This window comes from Carlito syrichta, unplaced genomic scaffold (assembly GCF_000164805.1).
Source record: "Carlito syrichta isolate Samal-C Ts95f unplaced genomic scaffold, Tarsius_syrichta-2.0.1 Scaffold288411, whole genome shotgun sequence".
Taxonomy (NCBI): Eukaryota; Metazoa; Chordata; class Mammalia; order Primates; family Tarsiidae; genus Carlito; species Carlito syrichta.
In genome coordinates, this window is record NW_007232507.1 from 64815 (window position 1) to 83879 (window position 19065).

Below are 19065 nucleotides of genomic sequence, written 5' to 3' on the forward strand. Positions count from 1 at the left end.
CTCCCTCCCTCCACTCTCTCTTCCACTGTGCCTCCCAGAACATGATAGGAGGTCAGATGGCGAGAGTCTGATAAATGTAACTTACAGAACCTCTGTCCCAGCACTGCAGAAAGGTGGGCTCCAAAGTGCAGACAACAGGCAAAAAACCAGCACAGTCCACTCCCTTAGCTACTCAGTATCCATACATATCTTTCTACCCATAGTTAAACCCCAAAGCAACAATATGAACATGATTCCTCCTAAAAAACGTATGCCGTGACTTTTCATACACATGGGGATTCTAGCATTCTCTCCCCAGAAGGTTATAACAGTCACCATATCCATTTCTGGGTGATAATTCCTTTTCTAGTTTAGTTACAATCTCACCAAAATAATCTGTACCCTATATACTAAGTTGTAAAGTAAACTACCAACAACCATCCTAATATAAAAGTGAAGAAGCAGTGGCTCATACTTGCAATCCCAGAACTTTGGCAGGCCAAAGTAGGAGGATTTCTTGAGCCCAGGAATGCGAGGCTAACCTGGGCAACATAGTGAGACCTTGTCTCTACAAAAAATTTAGCCAGGCATGCTGGTGTGTGCGTGTAGTTCCAGCTACTAGGGAGACTGAGATGGAAGGATCACCTGAGCCCAGCAAATAGAGGCTGTGGCAGCCATGACCATGCCACTGCACTCTGGCCTGAGCAACAGAGACCCTCAACTCAAAAACAATATAAAATAAAATAAAAATAAGTAAAAGTGAGGACAGAAGAGATTAAAAAATTATGTAATATATACAAACATACATATAGCAACTCTTTTGGTTATCTATTACTGTCTAATAAATCATCCCACAGCACGTTAATTTTTTTTTTTTTGAGTTGGAGTCTCACTCTGTCGCCCAGACTGGAGTGCAGTGGCCGCTCCCGGCCACCGCAGCCTCAACCTGCTGGGCTCCGGCGATCCTTCCGCCTCAGCCTTCCGAGTAGCTGGAACTACAGGCACGAGCTACCATGCCCAGCTGATTTTTTTGATTTATTGTAGAGATGAGGTCTTGCCAAGTTGCCCAGGCGGGTCGCAAACCCGCAGGCTCAGGCAATCCACTCACCTCAGCCTCCCAAAGGCGTGGGATTACAGGCTGAGCCACCGAGCCCGGCTCATTGTGGAGATTTTTAAAGAATACCCATTTTAGTATCTCCAGTGATTTAGTAGGTTGGCTGAAATCATCCGGGTAGTTTTTCTGCTAGTCCCACCTGGTGCCCTCATGTGGCTGCTATCAGATGGCAGCTGGGGCTGGAGTCTCTTCAAATAATTGGGACTCTCGACAACAGAGCCTCTCTCCTTCTCCATGCAGCCTTTCCATGGGTTCTCTCCAGCACTTGTACCACAGTGGCTCAAAAGCAAGTGTTCCGGGAGGGAGAAAGCAGAATCTTCCAGTTCTCTTAAAGGCTAAATCTGCAACTGGCACAATACACCAGCCCATATACATGTGGGAGGGAACTACACATGAGCCTGACTAGCCGAAAGTGTGACTCACGGAGCTGTCTTTGGTGTCTAGCTACCATTGGAAGCCAGGAAGATCCCCACAGTCCCTCATGTCGATGATGCCTGAGGTTGGAATTGATATTTATAGCTTCTTTATTCTACCACCTATTCCATGTTCCCTCTGCTCTTAGCACCAGATAAAGGTTTTTTGTTGTTGTTGTTGTTGTTGTTGTTGTTGTTTCTTTTTATCTGGATGTAACCTTTAGTCCTGAAAGATCCGAATTCTCAGTGGTGGTGCTCTATTGGGCTGCCGTGGTTTTCTATTAACTTTTATCTTTGAACACAACAAAAATGCACCCCCCAAAATCCCAGAGAATTCCTGGATTCTTCCCTTCCCCCACTGTGTAGCATCAATCGCTTTCCCCTAAGTAACTGAGATCAACTATTCCAACCAATAGTTAAACCCCTGCCCTCTCAGCCTGCTGGTTCAGTGCATAAAATAACCCCGGCAGCCAGCTACCTTCTGTATTAGACCACACTCACCTGCCTTCCAAAGCTGTTGGGCTCAAGTGAAATTGTAAAGGTGAAAAATACATTCTATACATTAAAAATGTGCTTTGAAACTTTCCGTAGATCTAGGCTGCAGGCACCAGCCCGGGTTTAGGACACATTCTTTCCTTTGGGTGTAGACCTCCCTTGCTTGGTTAAAATAGCCGAGCTCGACTAAGCTTTGAAGCAGCTACCTTATCTAAGAACCATTGCCTGAGAGGCAGTTAAACATAAGGCAGATTTCCTGAGAACAGGAGGAAACAATCTACTCACATCTCCAGGACATGCTCTTCCCCAGGTCCAGATGAGAAAATAGATGGACTCCTTAAACTTCGAAATGTATTGTCTTTTCTCCTTTTTGTTTTTTTGGTTTTTTTTTTTTCAGTTGGAGTCTCACTCTGTCGCCCAGACTGGAGTGTAGTGGCTGCTCCTGGCCACTGCAGCCTCGACCTGCTGGGCTCCAGCAATCCTTCCACCTCAGCCTTCCGAGTAGCTGGAACTACAGGCGTGCACTACCACGCCCGGCTAATTTTTTGATTTATTGTAGACATGAGGTCTCGCCTGCCCAGGCAGGTCTCGAGCCCGCGGGCTCAGGCAATCCACTCACCTCAGCCTCCCAAAGGCACGAGATTACAGGCTGAGCCACCCAGCCCAGCTTCTTTTCTCCTTTTTAAAAGTATAGCCATGCATTCCTTGGTATGTATGTTAATTATCAGCTGAGTATATTTAATCTTAGAAACAAATTGTGTCTTGAAAGTTAGAACTCTTTGTGTGAACAATGGACTATGATGGGCTGGAAAGTAAACTGTTGGAAGAACTTGTAAACCTAAGGAATGTTAAAATTGATGTAATAATCACAGGACACAAGTGATGTTCATTAATAGCTAAAATGGATAAGGCTTTTGCTTGAATATTTTAGCTATAAGTACTGAATGGTAAAATCTACTCAAGGAGGAGACAAGTGAAAACTCTAGGTGATGTCTCCCTGAATTCTGAATTCAGAAATACACTTCTTTCTTCCCAGTTCCCTATCTCTTTGGTTTTCATTGGCAGTGAGAGAGAGTGGCCAAATGTTTCTTGGACCATTTCAAAATAAGTATGGCAAGTGTAGGGTGTGGCAGCTCTGTGGAAACAGTAGTTTTTCTTTTACACTCAAAGCACTCCCCTTCCCTGAAGCAAATGTTTGTTATAAATACCATTTCCAGCCTCAGGCATTATAGACAAAAGGGACTGTAGGAATGCTATATATATCTTCCTGGCTTCTGGTGGTAGCTAAACTCCAAAGATGGACCCGGTGAGCCACACCTCCCATGACTCACACTTTCCACCCCATCGCCTGTCTCCTTATTCTCAGTGAATCATCTGGCCAGTTTTACCTTTCTCAGCTTCCTGTCTCAAGCTCCTCCCCCGGCTTAGAAATGAGCCTGCAGCCACACCCATGCTCATGCTTCTTCTGTCACAATGCGAAGAGTCTTGGGGAGGTACCCAGGGACACCTACAGCCCTCAAACCCTTACCTCACTGGATTATGACTGCTCACTGCTCCATGTCCCCGTGGACTGGAGGTGCTGGGACAATCCCTGGCACATTCTAGGCGACCAAGGACTGTTTACTAAATAGCATATTTTATAAATGTGTGTCAATATCACTTTAAAGTTCATTACTAAATGACCACATAGTTACTTAATTACTCAAGGCAAAAAAATTAAAATCTTATTTAACTCACTTGTAGTTTAAAGCTAGCAGAATATAAATCCTTTTAATTGTCATTCTAGTAAGAAGATATATACACTGAAACCAATGAGGGCTCAAGCTTTTCAATTTTTAAAAATGCATACTTTATCGTTACTGAGACTTCCCAATCCATCTTCTAGGCAAGGGATCTAACTCAAAATTTTTTCATTTAAAAAATAATCATGGTACTGAATCTCTCAAAAACTTATTCAATCCATTTTCAAATACCACTTTGTTAAAGGTCTCTATAACAGACTTTAAAGAAATGTTATAGACTAAAATTCACGCTTGACATCAATAAATACCTCCACTTATTCTTTACCAGAAGATGAAAAGTCTAGCTGTGATTTGGAATTTTTTGCCAACGCTGACACTGTATTCTATGTATATATTATTTTCTTTTTCTTTTTTTTTTTTTTTTTGAGTCAGAGTTTCACTCTGTCACCCAGGCTGGAGTACAGTGGCACAATCACAGTTCACTGCTGCCTTGACCTCCTGGGCTCAGGCGATCCTTCTGCCTCAGCCTTCCAAGTAGCTGAGACTACAGGCATTTGCCACCATGCCTGACTATTTTTTTTTTTCTTTTTTTTTTTTATAGAGACGCAGTCTTGCTATGTGGCCCAGGCTGGTCTGGAACTCCTGGGCTCAAGCAATCCCATTGCCTCAGCCTCCCTAAGGGAGGTCTGGGATACATGCCTGAGCCACTATACTGGGCCAGTATATATTATTTTCATTATCAACTTTCATCTTCCCTGCTTCAAGAATTACTATCAAAATGAGGTGATGAAACAGACAGAGATTTACATGTCAGAAGTAGAAAAAAGGCGATCTGAGGTTACTGACCCCCCGGCTGTGATATGCCTAAGAAGTCAGTCACTTTGAGAATCCCTGGGTAGGAAGTTACTTTGTGTTATTGAGGGCAGAGTGAGTAAAATCACAAAAACTAAAAATAGGGTGCTGGTCAACAAACAGACCTGATCCTGATATCCCTGAGAACTTTCAGAGGGAGAAGCATTTCCAAAGAAAACAAATGTTTTACAATGAATTTTCTTGTCTGTAAATTTTATTTGAAAACTGGCAGGGATAAAAATAATTACATTTTCCTACAATAAAATTTTGAACTCACTAGAATCCGGAGGCTATCACCACATATCCCGGTCGTTCACCCTGGGGTTGACACAGCTTCCCAGTGTCATCACCATCCACATATACACAGCTAGTGATGCGTCTTCATTAGCTGTCTCTGTTAAATCTATTATGCTCAGCTATTCTTCCCAGGAAGAATCAAGCCATGAGAAAATGAGACTAAGGTTGAGCAAAAGGTGAAGCATGGAAAGTACTGGAAGACTGGGGACAGGAACTGAGCTGGAAAGGAATTTGGTGGAAGATTCTAAAAATACAGGAACAGCAAAACGGCAAAAGGTTAGAATGAACTTGTACCAGAAATCCAAAAAAGGTGGATAAATGTGTCAAAGATAAGGCAATGTCACCTAATTTACAACTCTGTCTTCAGCAGGATATGCCCAGGCTTTGTGGATGGTAACATCAAAGGGTTGGGAGAGGTGCCAGGACTAGGAAATAAACCAAGACTTCAAATGACCACTGTACTTACTCCAATACACCTTTTTCCCCCACACCAGGTAACATTCACCTAGAAGGTGCAGCTCAAAATAAATGCCCATTGATTGGTTAGTTAAAAGTTGTAAAATAAGTGGAGAATGGCAAAGGCACCGTCACACTGCCCTAATCAGAGGAGGTCACTCAAGCCTCCACCTTCTGCGTTCCTGCAGGCTCAGTTCTTGCCTCTTCCACCCAAAATGTAGCCTTTCCCCATAACCTTCCTTCTCAGAGGTCCGTGTTCTCAGCCAACACAGAAACTTATGACCCTGTAGGTGCAGAAACGTGATTCTTGCCAGGCGAGGGAGTTTGAGGCTGCAGTGAGCCATAATCTTGCCTTGGCAACAAAGTGAGACCTTGACTAAATAAATAAAATAATAAAATAAATTGACTTCTGTTAATAACCAAAAACCTTAATCATTACAAAGACTCAGCAGCACACGGTGGCTCAAGGCTGTAATCCCAGCACTTTGGGAGGTGAAGTCTAGAGGATTGCCTGAACCCAGGAGTTCAAGACCAGCCTGGGCAACTTGGCGAGACTTCATCGCTAGAACAAATCAAGAAATTAGCCAGGCATGGTGGCGCCTGTAGTCCCAGCTATTTGGAAGGCTGAGGCGGTAGGATCGCCTGAGCCCAGCAGGTCCAGGCTACTGCACTTCAGCCTGGGCAACGGAGTGAAACTCCGACTCAAAAAAACAACAACAACAACAACAAAAGGAAACGTAATTCGCTTTCGTTTATTTTGGGGGAAACTGAGATAATCGAGGTGGGGCTAGGCCCTTGGGAATCGTGAGGTAAAGAATGCCACGTCTGCACCCACCAACGGAGAAAGGGCAGAGGCTCTGTTAGGAGGCTGTGGCCGGGCTGCGCTTGCAGAATCCCGCAGACCCCACTTTGGATCTGGCCGCACTGTCCCCCAATGCCCGCAAGGTGACGGGAGCGGGGGAAGGGGGTAGGAATGCCGGATAGGGTAGGGCGGACGTTCTGGCTTCACTAGGATGTCCCCCGCCTTCCTCCTCTGGTCCAGCGCTCTTCCTTCGCCCAGCCCCCAGAAGAGAACGCCTGGCACGGGTACACGAGACTAGGCAGCTCTGGAAGGAGAAACTGATGCTGCAGCCGCCGCCGCCAGAGGGCGCCAGGGGGCGGAGAGAAAATGGAAGCAAGACTAAGCCCGACAGCGGGCGGAGCGAGGAGCCGAGAGGGGCAGGGCCATAGGGACGGGAAAAATCCGTTTCACCTGATTGGGTGCCTCTCTGTCTCTTTCCTTCCGGTCCCGCCTCCCAATCCTGCAGGTCTCGGAGCTCTTGCGCCGCTTGCTCCGGGACCCGCAAGGGCCGCTGGCAGCTCTCGACTCCCCGCTCCGACCCCCCGCCCGGCTCTTCGAGGATGCATTACCTAGTGCTACGGTCACGGTCACCGTCACAGGCACCCTCAACCCCACCCCCGTCCTGCCGGCGGTCCCTCTCTCTCTCCCTCCCTCACCCGCGCCTGCTTACAAGCTCCCCGGGGCCGCAGGTGCGGACCACGGCAAAATCCCACGCCCCGCGGAGATCCGCCACCTCCAGGGAGGGGAAGGGGAGGCGAGGGCCGGTGACGCTCCCAGGCTGATGTCTCAGGTGCGTGGCAACCTCCGAGGCTCCGCTCGGCAAGGCGACGATGGCTCCGGAGGCTCGGTCCTAGCCACGGCGCCTCCCAGTCTTTCTCCCCCAAGGTCCAGGCCACGGCGCTCCCCAGGGCTTTCTCCCCTAAGTGAGTCCTCGCCGGAATCCGCTTCATGCTGTACCACTGATTCTTCTCCTGTGTGCAAAGAGATTCTTGTTGCATGAGGCCCACAGGGGTGAAAATCAGCCGAGTTTTCTTGAATTGTTGTAGTTCAATTTGAGGCAAGAGTTGGATTTCAGTCGATGCCTGCCAAGTAGCGACCCATACGGACCTACTGGCAAGCCAAGTAGTGTTTAGATTCTACTTGGAAATACCTTGCACTTTGTGGATTTGTTTCCATTGAAATTTATTTCCACAAAACTTAAATAAGTCGCTTTTTTAATTACTAATTTGACAGCAGAGAGTCGGGCTTTTGGTGAGGAAGGAAGTCCCTGATTTCAGTGCAGCTTTGGGTTGAACAATTTAGCAATACAAAACATGTTTTCTATCTTTCTTGACTTCCAAAACAAATGTCCCTGCCTTTTCTTTTGCAGATTGTACCTTTTTAGCCAAGAAGCATGGAGGTAATTCACGGCAGGCCTTACTGTTGCAGGGAGCTTGAAGGAGCTGACATATTGTCAAACACCTTTTACTCTAATCAAGTACACACTCCACTGCAAACAGCCACTCGCCCAACTGCCTCAGAGGACAGGTAAAAAACAGAAGAAAATTAGAAGAAGCAAACAAGAAGAAAAGGTTTTCAAATACTATTGTGCTTTTTGTATGCTAGAAAAAACATTTATTGTTCTAGGCCAATGTTGTGTGTCACCACAACATGAGAAAGCCCAACATGACAACTAACTAAACCTTTGACCACATTTGCTAGGAACTAAACAAAAAGTAAGTACCTGTGTACTATAAAAATGGAGACACCAGGGCTAGGCACAGTGGCTCACACCTATAATCCCAACACTTTGGGAGGCTGATGTGGGAGGATAGCTTTAGGCCAGGAGTTCAAGACCAGTGTAGGCAACATAGTGAGACCCTGTCTCTACAAAAAAACTTAGTCTGGTTTGCCACTGCTCTTCAGCCTGGTAACAGAGAGAAACCCTGTCTCCAAAAAAGGGAAAAAAGTAGACATCAAATTGATCCACTACTAGAATTCCAGAATGGTCAGTTGCTTCACTGGAAAATTGATCTGTTTTAATCAACTATTTTTTTTATTTTATAAAGAGTACTTTAGTGGTTCCCTAACATTTAATCAAATATTTTTTTATTTTATTTTATTTTATCTTATTTATTATTATTTTTTGAGTTGGAGTCTCACTCTGTCGCCCATACTGGAGTAGTGGCCGCTCCCAGCCACCGCAGCCTCAACCTGCTGGGCTCCGGCGATCCTTCCGCCTCAGCCTTCCAAGTAGCCGGAATTACAGACATGCGCTACCACGCCCGGCTGATTTATTTATTTATTTATTTATTTATTGTAGAGATGAGGTCTCGCTGCCCAGGTGGGTCTCGAACCCATGGGCTCAGGCAATCCACTCACCTCAGCCTCCCAAAGGCGCGGGATTACAGGCTGAGCCACGGAGCCCGGCATTTTTTTATTTTATAAAGAGTACTTTAGTGGTTCCCTAACATCCTCAATACTGTTTGCTTGAAAGTACTCTAGGCTGGGCACGGTGCTCATGCCTATAATCCCAGCACTTTGGGAGGCCAAGATGAGAGAATTGCCTGAGCCTGCCAGTTTGAGATCAGGCTGGGCCACTTGACAAGACCTCATCCCTATAATAAATCAAAAAAATTAGCCCTGCATGGTGGCACACACCTATAGTCCCAGCTACTTGGAAGGCTGTGGTGGAAGGATTGCATGAGCCCTGCAGGTCGAGGCTACAGTGGCCGTGAGCATGCCACTGTACCCCAGCCTGGGCAACAGAGTGAGACTTTGACTCAAAAAAAAAAAAAAAAGGAAAGAAAGTACTCCTAGAGGCCAGATGCAGTGGCTAAAGCCTGTATGTAATCTTAGCACTTTGGGAGACCGAGACAGGAGGATCACTTGAGGCCAAGTGTTAAGACCAGCCTAGGCAATATAACAAGACCTTGTCTCTACAAAAAAAATCAAAAAAATTAGCTGGACTTGGTGGCACATACCTGTAGTCCCAGCTATCCGAGAGCCTGACCCCAGGAAGTTGAGACTGGCAAGCAGTGATTGTGCCACTGCACTCCAGCCTGGGTGACAGTTTTTTTCCTAACCAAAAAAAAAAGGAATCTTTCTTTAGTTTCTTTAGGAAAACAAACAGAAAGTCACCTATCCTCAGTTTAAACACATCCAAATGGAATAGCACTACCACAAAGTTTGAGTGCTTCTGATTGTTAGGTAGTTTTCTTTCTAACGAGAACATTTTTCCTCCTTGAAATTCCTGCCTGCTTATTCTGGTTCTTCCCTCTGAACCTAGGCAAAATAATAATTCATCATCCCCATGCTCGTAGCCCTTCAAGATTTTGGCTTCATGGAGCATTTTCTTTGCCAGACTTAACACTGGTTCTCACAGACTTTGCTCTTTTTTCTTCTCACATCGAAGCTTTCACTATCTTGATCAGACTGGATCTTTTCCAGTTTATAAGCATGTGCTTTATATTTTAAAAAGAAAAAGATGGTTTTTTTCCTTAATTATAAAACTTTAACACATGTTCCTTACAATTTAGAACTCATAGAAATCCATACAGGAAACAAATTATCCATTTTTCCAACAGAAAAATTAGGAAATTAAAGCACAGGAAAGAAAACCTCTGTACTTCCTTTATAACAACCACAGTGTTAACATCTCAATATGTTTCCTCTCTTTTTTTTTTAATGTAACAATCATATTCAACATATTTTTTTGCAAACTGCTCTTTTCACTTAATGAGAAGGAATATTTTTATATGTAGGGGGAAAGGGACTCAGGTCACTTTTTTTTTGAATTGGAGTCTCACTCTGTCACCCAGACTGGAGTGCAGTGGCCGCTCCCAGCCACCACAGCCTCAACCTGTTGGGCTCCGGCGATCCTTGCGCCTCAGCCTTCCAAGTGGCCAGAATTACAGGCATGCGCTACCACGCCCGGCTGATTTTTTGATTTATTGTAGAGATGAGGTCTCGCTGCCCAGGCGGGTCTCAAACCCGCAGGCTCAGGCAATCCACTCACCTCAGCCTCCCAAAGGCGCGGGATTACAGGCTGAGCCACCGAGCCCGGCTTTCAGGTCACTTCTAAGTCAGTCCTTGCTGCCCCTGCTCCTCCACTGTTAACCCGATGCACAAGAGTGGCCATCAACCCTAAGTTCCTTTTCAGCTCAAGGGTCGTCACACTAGGCAGGGTTTCTCTTGAGTCAGATGAAACTCTCAGCAGATTGTGTGTGATCTGGGGATGGGCAGTTGTCCCTGCCTGAAAAGCATCAACGTGAGGTTTTATATTTGGCCAAAAGGAATCTGAGTAAGAATGAGGGCTGCCATAACTGATCGAATTCACCGTGCTTTCAAAAAACATTCACCAAAGGCTTTTCACTGAAATAGTGATCGCCTGTACCTAAAGGGTCCTATCGTCATTTAATGATTGGCTTCAAAGTCCCTTAACTGGCATGAAATTTAAGAGAAGCACCTTTGAGAAAATACTGCTTTTTATTAACTATCTGTAAAAGTCAACACAACATATGGACAGTTGCCTCTAAACTCCAAGAAGGTATTTGAAGCTTTTTGAAGGTACAACCATGTTCCTGGCTCCTAGTAACTAAAACTTACTTTCACTTTTATTTCATGTAAATTCTTTCCTCTCAGAATGCCCACATTGAGAAAAGCAGGATGATCATTATAATAGCCAGTAATTTATATAAACTCACTTGATCTCTTTTAAAAATACCAAGTAGGCCAGGTATAGTGGCTCACACACTTTGGGAGGTGGAGGCAAAAGTAATCCCAGCACTTTGGGAGGCAGAGGTGAAAGGATTGCCTGAGCTCAGGAGTTCAAGACCACCCTGGGCAACTCAAAAAATTAGCCAGTGGCACACACCTGTAGTTCTAGCTATTTGTAAGGCTGAGGCAGAAGTATCGCCTGAACCCAGGAGGTGGAGGCCGTGGTGACCATGAGTGTGCCACTACACTCTAGCCTTGATGACAGAGTGAAACTCCAACTAAAAAAAAAATCAAGTAAATGAACAGGTGGCATTCTTTTGTATTTCTTCCACTGAAAAGTACCAGTAGGAGGGACAGCTATTCAGGATTGTCATGGATTCCTGTCCCCTTTTTTTATTTAGCTGACATCTTACCTCTAGCAAGTTCTTCAGCTCATTAGGCAAACATACATATCAATTAAGAAAGTGTCTGAGACAGGCTTAGGATTTCTTTATAGGATACTATCTTGTTTCTGGATTCACTCCATTGTTTTCTAACTCCTGAACTTTTTTTTCTTTAAATAACAGGATGTTTATTCTGATAATAAATTATTCTGATAATAATAAGAGGATGTTTGTTCTGAGCTTTTCTTGAATCATGCCTTCCAGTAATTACTGGCTAAATTCAGCTGCCTGAATTTGGGATTTGATTCTCAAAATTCTGTATAGTGATTTTAAAACAAAATATTGGTTCCTCTATAGGGAATGCATCTTTCTCAAAAACAAGTAAACAATTTTCTGTTGCTATAGATTGCAGTATCAATAATTTGATGATTATTCTCTGTGTTATAGAGGTGTGTTTTATTTAAGCTTTAAAAATTATTATATCCTAAAACTTCAATGTTTATTTTAATTTAGTTCCTTTTATACAAAACTTTAAGTATTAAAGCTAAGGTGGAGACATGATACCTTAAAATAAAAGAGAAATATGACTAATTTACACATTGCCTTTTATTTTAAATGATTTCCTGCAACTTACCAGCTTTAGTGGATGTCAGCCCAAATGATTGATTAACATTTTCTACTGGCTCATCTTCCTGGGACGATGTAATATATGGGGGTCAGATGTTGAGAAATTGATTCATTTATGATTTGAATGTAACTTTTACTAACTTAGATATCAAAGCTTAGGCTGTCATTAATCAAACCATGTCTGTTGATCACAGTCAGAGTTGGGAGATTTATAGAGGTCAGAGAGTTGAATGTCAGCATCCCTTGTGCAGCACCCCAAATCAGCGGTCACCTGAGTTCTCCATGACTAGCTAGTTCAAACTTGTGACATAAATAGCCAGATAGTAAGTACTTTAGGCTTTCTGGTCTCTGTCACAACTGTTCAACTCTGCTATTATAGAACAAAAGAAGCCACAGACTATGGACAGTATCTAAATGAATGGTCATGGCTACATTCCAATAAAACTTCATTTGCAAAAACAGTGAGTTCAGTTTGTCCCATGAGCCATAGTTTGCCAAGCCTCTATCTAGTGACTTCACGGGATACTACATTCCATTGATGAGACAGTCCTGAGTGTTACTCCTTCATTCTATTCAGCAGTTATTATGGGGGTTATGTTCAGCCAAGCACTGTACAAGCTCCCCAGTTTATACCCCTTGAGCTCCTCCTTGTTTCTGACTGGCTTCCGTTGTTCTTGGGTTCAGGAGGCCCCACAGGAGGCCTTGTTCTTGTTTTCCTTTCATGCTTCATCTCTCTCCATCACTCTTTACTGTGCCACAATTCCTGAATTCATATCAGCTCTACCACTGTAGGCCAAAATTCAACCTTGTTTTTTCAACCCTTAAGAGCTGGGTAAGTTCTGCTCCAATCTTTATCCATACCTGTGGAACTCCCCGAAATTTATCCAGATTCTCAGGATTAGGGTAGTGGTAGTACTTTAAAGTCTCATGGTCACTTCTGGCTTAGGGTTCCTGGTTCTACTTATGCTGTTTCTGTTCGACAACACGCTGACTAACAAGCGAAACTCAGTCATTTCTCAGTTTCCTCCAGAGACCTCACCCACTCAGCATTTGTGAACTTGGTAAACTTAACTGTCAGGGGTCAGAAGGGAGAGTCCCATCCTCCCTTACTACATGAAACGTAAAAACCCTTACTAGCCATAACTTCGGTATTCTTTTTTTTTTTTTTGAGTTGGAGTCTCACTCTGTCACCCAGACTGGAGTGCAGTGGCCCCTCCCGGCCACCGCAGCCTCGACCTGCTGGGCTCCGGAGAGCCTTCTGCCTCAGCCTTCCCAGTAGCCGGAATTAAAGGCATGCGCTACCACGCCTGGCTGATTTTTTTGACTTTATTGTAGAGTTGAGGTCTCGCCTGCCCAGGCGGGTCTTGAACCCGCGGGCTCAGGCAATCCACTCACCTCAGCCTCCCAAAGGTGCGGGATTACAGGCTGAGCCACTGAGCCCGGCTAACTTCAGTATTCTTAAAGGTTCTCTACCCTGGCTGTCACCAGGGGTCTGTCACTAGGTTTTCAGCTGGTGCTGTCCCCAGCATCCTAACCATCCTGCCAACTCCCCTTTTCTCCCTTTCCTCCTTTTCCTCTTTCAAGAGCAAAAAACAAGTCCCTCCTCCTGCAGAGCAGTTGCATCCGTCTGAACTTGAGCTCCTGCCAACACCCGTACCTGCAGTGACTGTCTACATGAAGTGACTTAGCCAAATAGTTTATCAAACAAAAGTAGTTTCTTTCCTAAGAGAGATTCTAGACCAGAACCAACGCTGTCAGGAATTTTCAATTCTATAACCTTTCTAACCTCTAGGACCCTTCTACATGTTATTCCTCCCACCCCCAGAGTATTCCCTCTCTTCCATCTCAAAAACTCCTAATCATCCTTTAGAATTCATTCTGTAGGTCAGGCACCATAGCTTACACCTGTAATCCCAACACTTTGGGAGGCCGAGGTAAGAGGATCACTTGAGGCCAGGAGTTCAATACCAGCCTGCCTAGACAACATAGCAAGACCTCATCTCTACAAAAAAACCAAAAAACTAACTAGGTGTGGTGGCTCACACTTGTAGTCCCAAGCTACTCAGGAAGCTGATGTGGAAGGATGGCCTGAACCCAAGAGGTCAAGGCTGCAGTGAGCCATGGTTGTGCCACTGCACTTCAGCCTGGGCAACACAGTAAGACCCCAACTCAAAAAATAAAAATAAATTCATCTTGTGAGTCCCCCAAGAATCATTCCTCCTGAAAGGATTCTTTTTTGTCTTGCCAAGTGCCTAGGGGTATACTACCAATCCAGGGCCACCAAAATCTGAGTTTAAGTTTTTGGTGGATGCAAACTTGGGCCACAAGAAAGCTGGTTTACTCTGGACTCATCTTTAACCCGAGGACAAGCCTTTTAGGGTCCCAGCTTCTGTGGAGATGGTCTCCTTTAGGCTCCTCGCCTGGCCGATTTCTGTATCCCTTACAACAAAAATGTGAATTTGCCAGACTTGGCACTGCCCTAAGGGCGAAAGTGGCTTCTGCATTTGTTTACCTTACTGGGTTCCTAGTTACCCTCTTATGGAGCCCTCATATCCCTTTCTGTCTTGTCCACAACAGGTTGGCTTTTCTTGGTTTTGTTGTTTGTTTGCTTGTTTGTTTGAGTCGGAGTCTCTCTCTGTCACCCAGGTTCAAGTACATTGGCATGTTATGGTTCACTGCAGTCTCGGCCTCTTGGACTCAGATGATCCTCCCACCTCAGTCTCCTAAGTAGCTGGGACTACAGGCAGACACCACCACATGTGACTAATTTATTTTTTGAAGAGACAAAGTCTCACTATGTTGCCTAGGCTTGTCACAAACTTCTGAACTCAAGCAACCCCCCTGCCTCCCAAAATGCTGTTGTTACTGACATCATCTATTGTTTCTGGCCAAAAACTAGTTGTTTTTGAGAAGACTTTTCTTTCCCTCCCAGCATTTTTAGTTGTTTTCAGTGGGAAGTTTGGTCCAAACAACTTGCCTGCCATTACTGGAAACTGGGAGTCATTAAATCCTTCCTAATTAGGAAGCAGATCTTTTGCCAGATATATCCTCAAGTGTTTTTGTGAGGCTTTCTCCCTAGCTAGAGAATTTCATTTCTGCATCACAAAAACTGGGTGCAGGAGACAAATTCGTCTCTTTGACCTTATTAATTTAATAGATGTCCATTGAACACCCTGTGTGCCAGGCACTACCAGCAGTAAAGCATGATTACAACGGTGAACAGAATAGAGTCCCTGTCCTGCACTCCTTTGTTAAGAAAGAGCAGAGAAAATCGTCTGAACTGCCAGTTCAAGATTAGACTAAGCCCTACAGCCAATTAGGAAACTTTCAGGTGTCCAGGCCACAGGCCACTAGTACTAGTAAGGGGTGGGATTTTGGGATCTGATTACAGTAGAAAGTATCTGTGCAATAGGACAGTGCTTCTAAAACTTGTGCATAGATAAGAATCACCTGGAGGGCTTGTTAAAACAGTACTGGGCCCTAGCCCCAGAGATTCCGATTCCTAGGTCTTGGGAGGGGGGGTCTAAGAATTTGCATTTCTACTGCTTATGCTGCTAGTCTAAGGACCACACTTTGAGAATCATTATTATAGGAGCTCTAGATAGAATCTACGGGAAAGTAGCTCCTTTAAAATATTAGCACTGTTTCCATACTCTTTGTTCTTAAAAATCAAAAGATAATCTATAGTCAAGATCATTCAATGAGGAAGATGTCTTTTCAACAGATGATGTTAGGACAACTGAATATCCACATGCAAAAGGATTAATTTGGACTCTTATCTCACACCGTATATAAAAATTAACTCATTATGGGCCATGCATGGTGGCTCATGTCTGTAATGCCAACACTTTGGAAGGCCAAGACAAGAGGATTGCTTGAGTTCAGGAGTTCAAGGTTGGGCAACATAGCAAGACCTCATCTCTACAAAATATCACCTGCGCCCAGGTAGTCAAAACTGTGATGGCCCTGATCCTGCCACTGTACTCCAGCTTGCATGCCAGATTGAGACCCTGGCTCAAACAACAAAACGCCATCATGAATGAAAGACCTAGATGTAAGAGCTGAAACTATAAAACCCTAAGAAGACATAGGGGTAAATCTTCGTGATCTTGGATTTGGCAATGTATATTTAGATAGTGACACCAATAAGCACAAGCGTCAAAAGGAAATATATACAAACTAACTTCATCAAAATTAAAAACCTCCGTGCTTCAAAGGACATTATCAAGGAAGTGAAAAGAAATGCACAGAGACTAGGCGCAGTGCAGTGGCTCACGCCTGTAATCCCAACACTTTGGGGCCAAAGTGGGAGGATCACTTGAGGCCAACCTAAGCAACAGAGTAAGACCCTTCTCAAAAAGAAAAGAAAAGAAAATGAACAGAATAGGAGAATATATTTGCCTATTATATCTGATAAGGAACTTATATCTAGGACATATAAAGAACCCTTTTAACTCAAAAACAAGGCCTGGCATGGTGGTTCACAACTATAATCCTGGCACTCTGGGAAGCCAAGGCAGTAAAATCACTTGAGGCCAGGATTTCAAGACCAGCCTAATGAGGGCAACATAGTGAGAACCTGGCTCTACAAAAAATAAATAATTAGCCAAATGTGTTAGCCCACACATGTAGTCCTAGCTACTCAGGAGGATGAGGTAGGATGATCACTTGAGCCCCAAAGTTCAAGGCTGCAGTAAGCCATGATTGTGCCACTGCACCACATCCTGGACAACAGAGCAAGACTGTTCTAAAAAATTAATAAATATAATAATTCAAAACTAAGACAACCCCTTTAAAAAATACAAATGATCTTAGTGGATATTTTTTGAAAAAGACATACAAATGGCCAAAAAGAACATGAAAAAATGTACAACATCATTAGTCATTAGAGAATTGCAAATCAAAACCACAATAAGATATCACTTTACACTCACTAGAGTACCTATAATGTTTTTTAAATTTCAACAGAAAATAACAAGAATTTATTGACAAGAATGTGGAGAAATTGGAACTCTCATACAATGATAAGAACATAAAATGGTGCCACTGCTATAAAAACAGTTCGTTGACTTTTCAACAAATTAAACATGGAATAATAATATGATCCAGCACACTCCTAACTTTAACTCCAAGATAAGTAAAAACAGGTATTCAAACAAAAACTTGAACATGAATGTTCATAACAGCATTATTCATAAGAGCCAAAGGGTGGAAATGACCCAAATATCCATCAACTGATAAATGAATTTTTAAAATGTGATATAGCCATATAATAGAATATTATATAGCCATTAAAAGGAATTAAGTACTGACACAAGCTACAACATAGACAAACCTTGAAAGAAAGAAGACCATTACAAAAGACCACATATATGATTTTGTTTATATGAAATGTTCAGAATAAGCAAATCCATAAACTGAAAGTTTAGTGGTTGCTTAGGAATAGGGTAAGGGGGGGGCATAGGGAATGTTGACTTAAGGATACAGGATTATTGTTTTGAGATGATGGAAATGTTCTAAAATTGACTGCAGTGATGGTTGCACAAATTTGTGACTAAACTGAAAAGCCATTGAAATGTACACTTTAAATGGAATAACTGGCCAGGCATGGCTCACGTCTATAATACCAGCATTTTGTGAGGTTGAGGCAGGAAGACTGCTTGAGCCCAAAAGTTCGAAACCAGCCTAGGCAACATAGTGAGACCTCATCTCTGCAAAAAAAAAAAATTTAAGAATTAGCTGGGAGTGGTGGCAGGTGCCTGTAGTGCCAGCATTTTGGATGGCTGAACCAGAAGGATTGCTTGAGCCCAGGAGTTTGAGACTGCGGTGAGCCATGATCGTGCCACTGCACTCCAGCCTGGGCAACAGAATGAGACCCCAACTCAAAAAAAAAATGGATGAATTGTATGGTATGTGATTTATATCTCAATAAAGCTGTTTTTAAAAAATAAACACACTACAACTGTTGGGAGAAAAAAATAAAACCCGAAGGCCTTCAGGAACTCAACCTATTCCTTCAGCAGACCCATGATGTCTAAACAACAGCATCAATCATAATCTACCTGACACTGAATTTCGTGATCTGAAAATGTAATCGAAAAATTCTTAGGTAGCCATAGGAATTTTGTACAAGTATGCATATGTTATGTTGTGAAGCTGTTTAAAAGTCTCTCTTTTTTCCAGGTACCAGGAATTAAGAGAGTCACTCCAGCAGTGCAGGCGTCCATGGGGCGCTGAAAGAGAATATGGTGGGATAATACCAATCTCCCTCCCAGAGGAGCACAGGCCAAAATGTGAGCCTCCCCGTGTCATGGGCAAAGGACATCAGCACTACGGGTTTGGTGGAAAAATCTGGCCAAGGTACGCATTCATTCACATTTATTCATTCTCCATTTTTCTTTATTTCTACTGTGAGTCCTTTGTTAACTTATATCTGCCTCCATTTATTTTACTACCTATGGAAAGACACAGATGGAAAACTAATTTTTAATTGTGCCCTTGATGAAAAGCCTGTGATTACAAATGGTTTTTGCTGTCCTTAGGGATGTTAGAATATTGTGATCAGAAATTTTGATCAATTCCCTCACTTATCACATCTTAATCTAAAACTAGATGAGACTCTTCCTAAGATAGGGAGAAAGAGATTAAATTGAAAATGTCTTTGCTTAAACAAAGAGCCGGCCTAGTTTGTACAAATGCTCTTGGTTTCTGGAACTGTTGATCTGTAATGTGTTCATCAATTTTTATTGTAGTCATTAGAATTTGCTAGGCATTGTTTTCAAGTATAAAAATATTTTAGCAGCCTAGGCAACATAGTGAGACCTCATTTCTACAAAAAAAATTCAAAAAATTAGCTGGGTGTTGTGGTGCACACCTGTGTAGTCCCAGCTACTTGGAAGGGGCAGAAGGATTGCCTGGGCCCAGAAGGTCAAGGCTGCAGTAGCTGTGACAGTGCCACTGCACTCCAATCTGGGCAACAGAGTGAGACTCCAACTCCAAAAAAAAAAAAAATTTAGTAATAATGTATACATCTTAAAGCCATTCAGGAACTCTATTCAAAACAGGTTAAAAATGAAGAGAAAGCAAAAAATTCTGAGCAGCAAATGTCACATTAAATACTTCCTAAGGATTATGAAATTTATTCAGAGCATAATTTATTATGCTTTGG

General features: G+C 43.3%; 1 protein-coding gene across 1 annotated transcript in view; it reads left to right on the plus strand.

The window, feature by feature from the left end:
* Positions 1–6836: 6836 nt before the first annotated feature.
* CUNH7orf31 (chromosome unknown C7orf31 homolog) overlaps positions 6837–19065 on the plus strand; it is a 48516-nt gene continuing 36287 nt past the window's right edge. Inside the window, exons 1-3 of the mRNA XM_008053724.1 lie at positions 6837–6979; positions 7559–7716; positions 18081–18257. Coding sequence (XP_008051915.1) covers positions 7583–7716; positions 18081–18257 — 311 coding nt within the window. The 5' untranslated portion in view covers positions 6837–6979; positions 7559–7582. The remainder of the gene's footprint in view (positions 6980–7558; positions 7717–18080; positions 18258–19065) is intronic.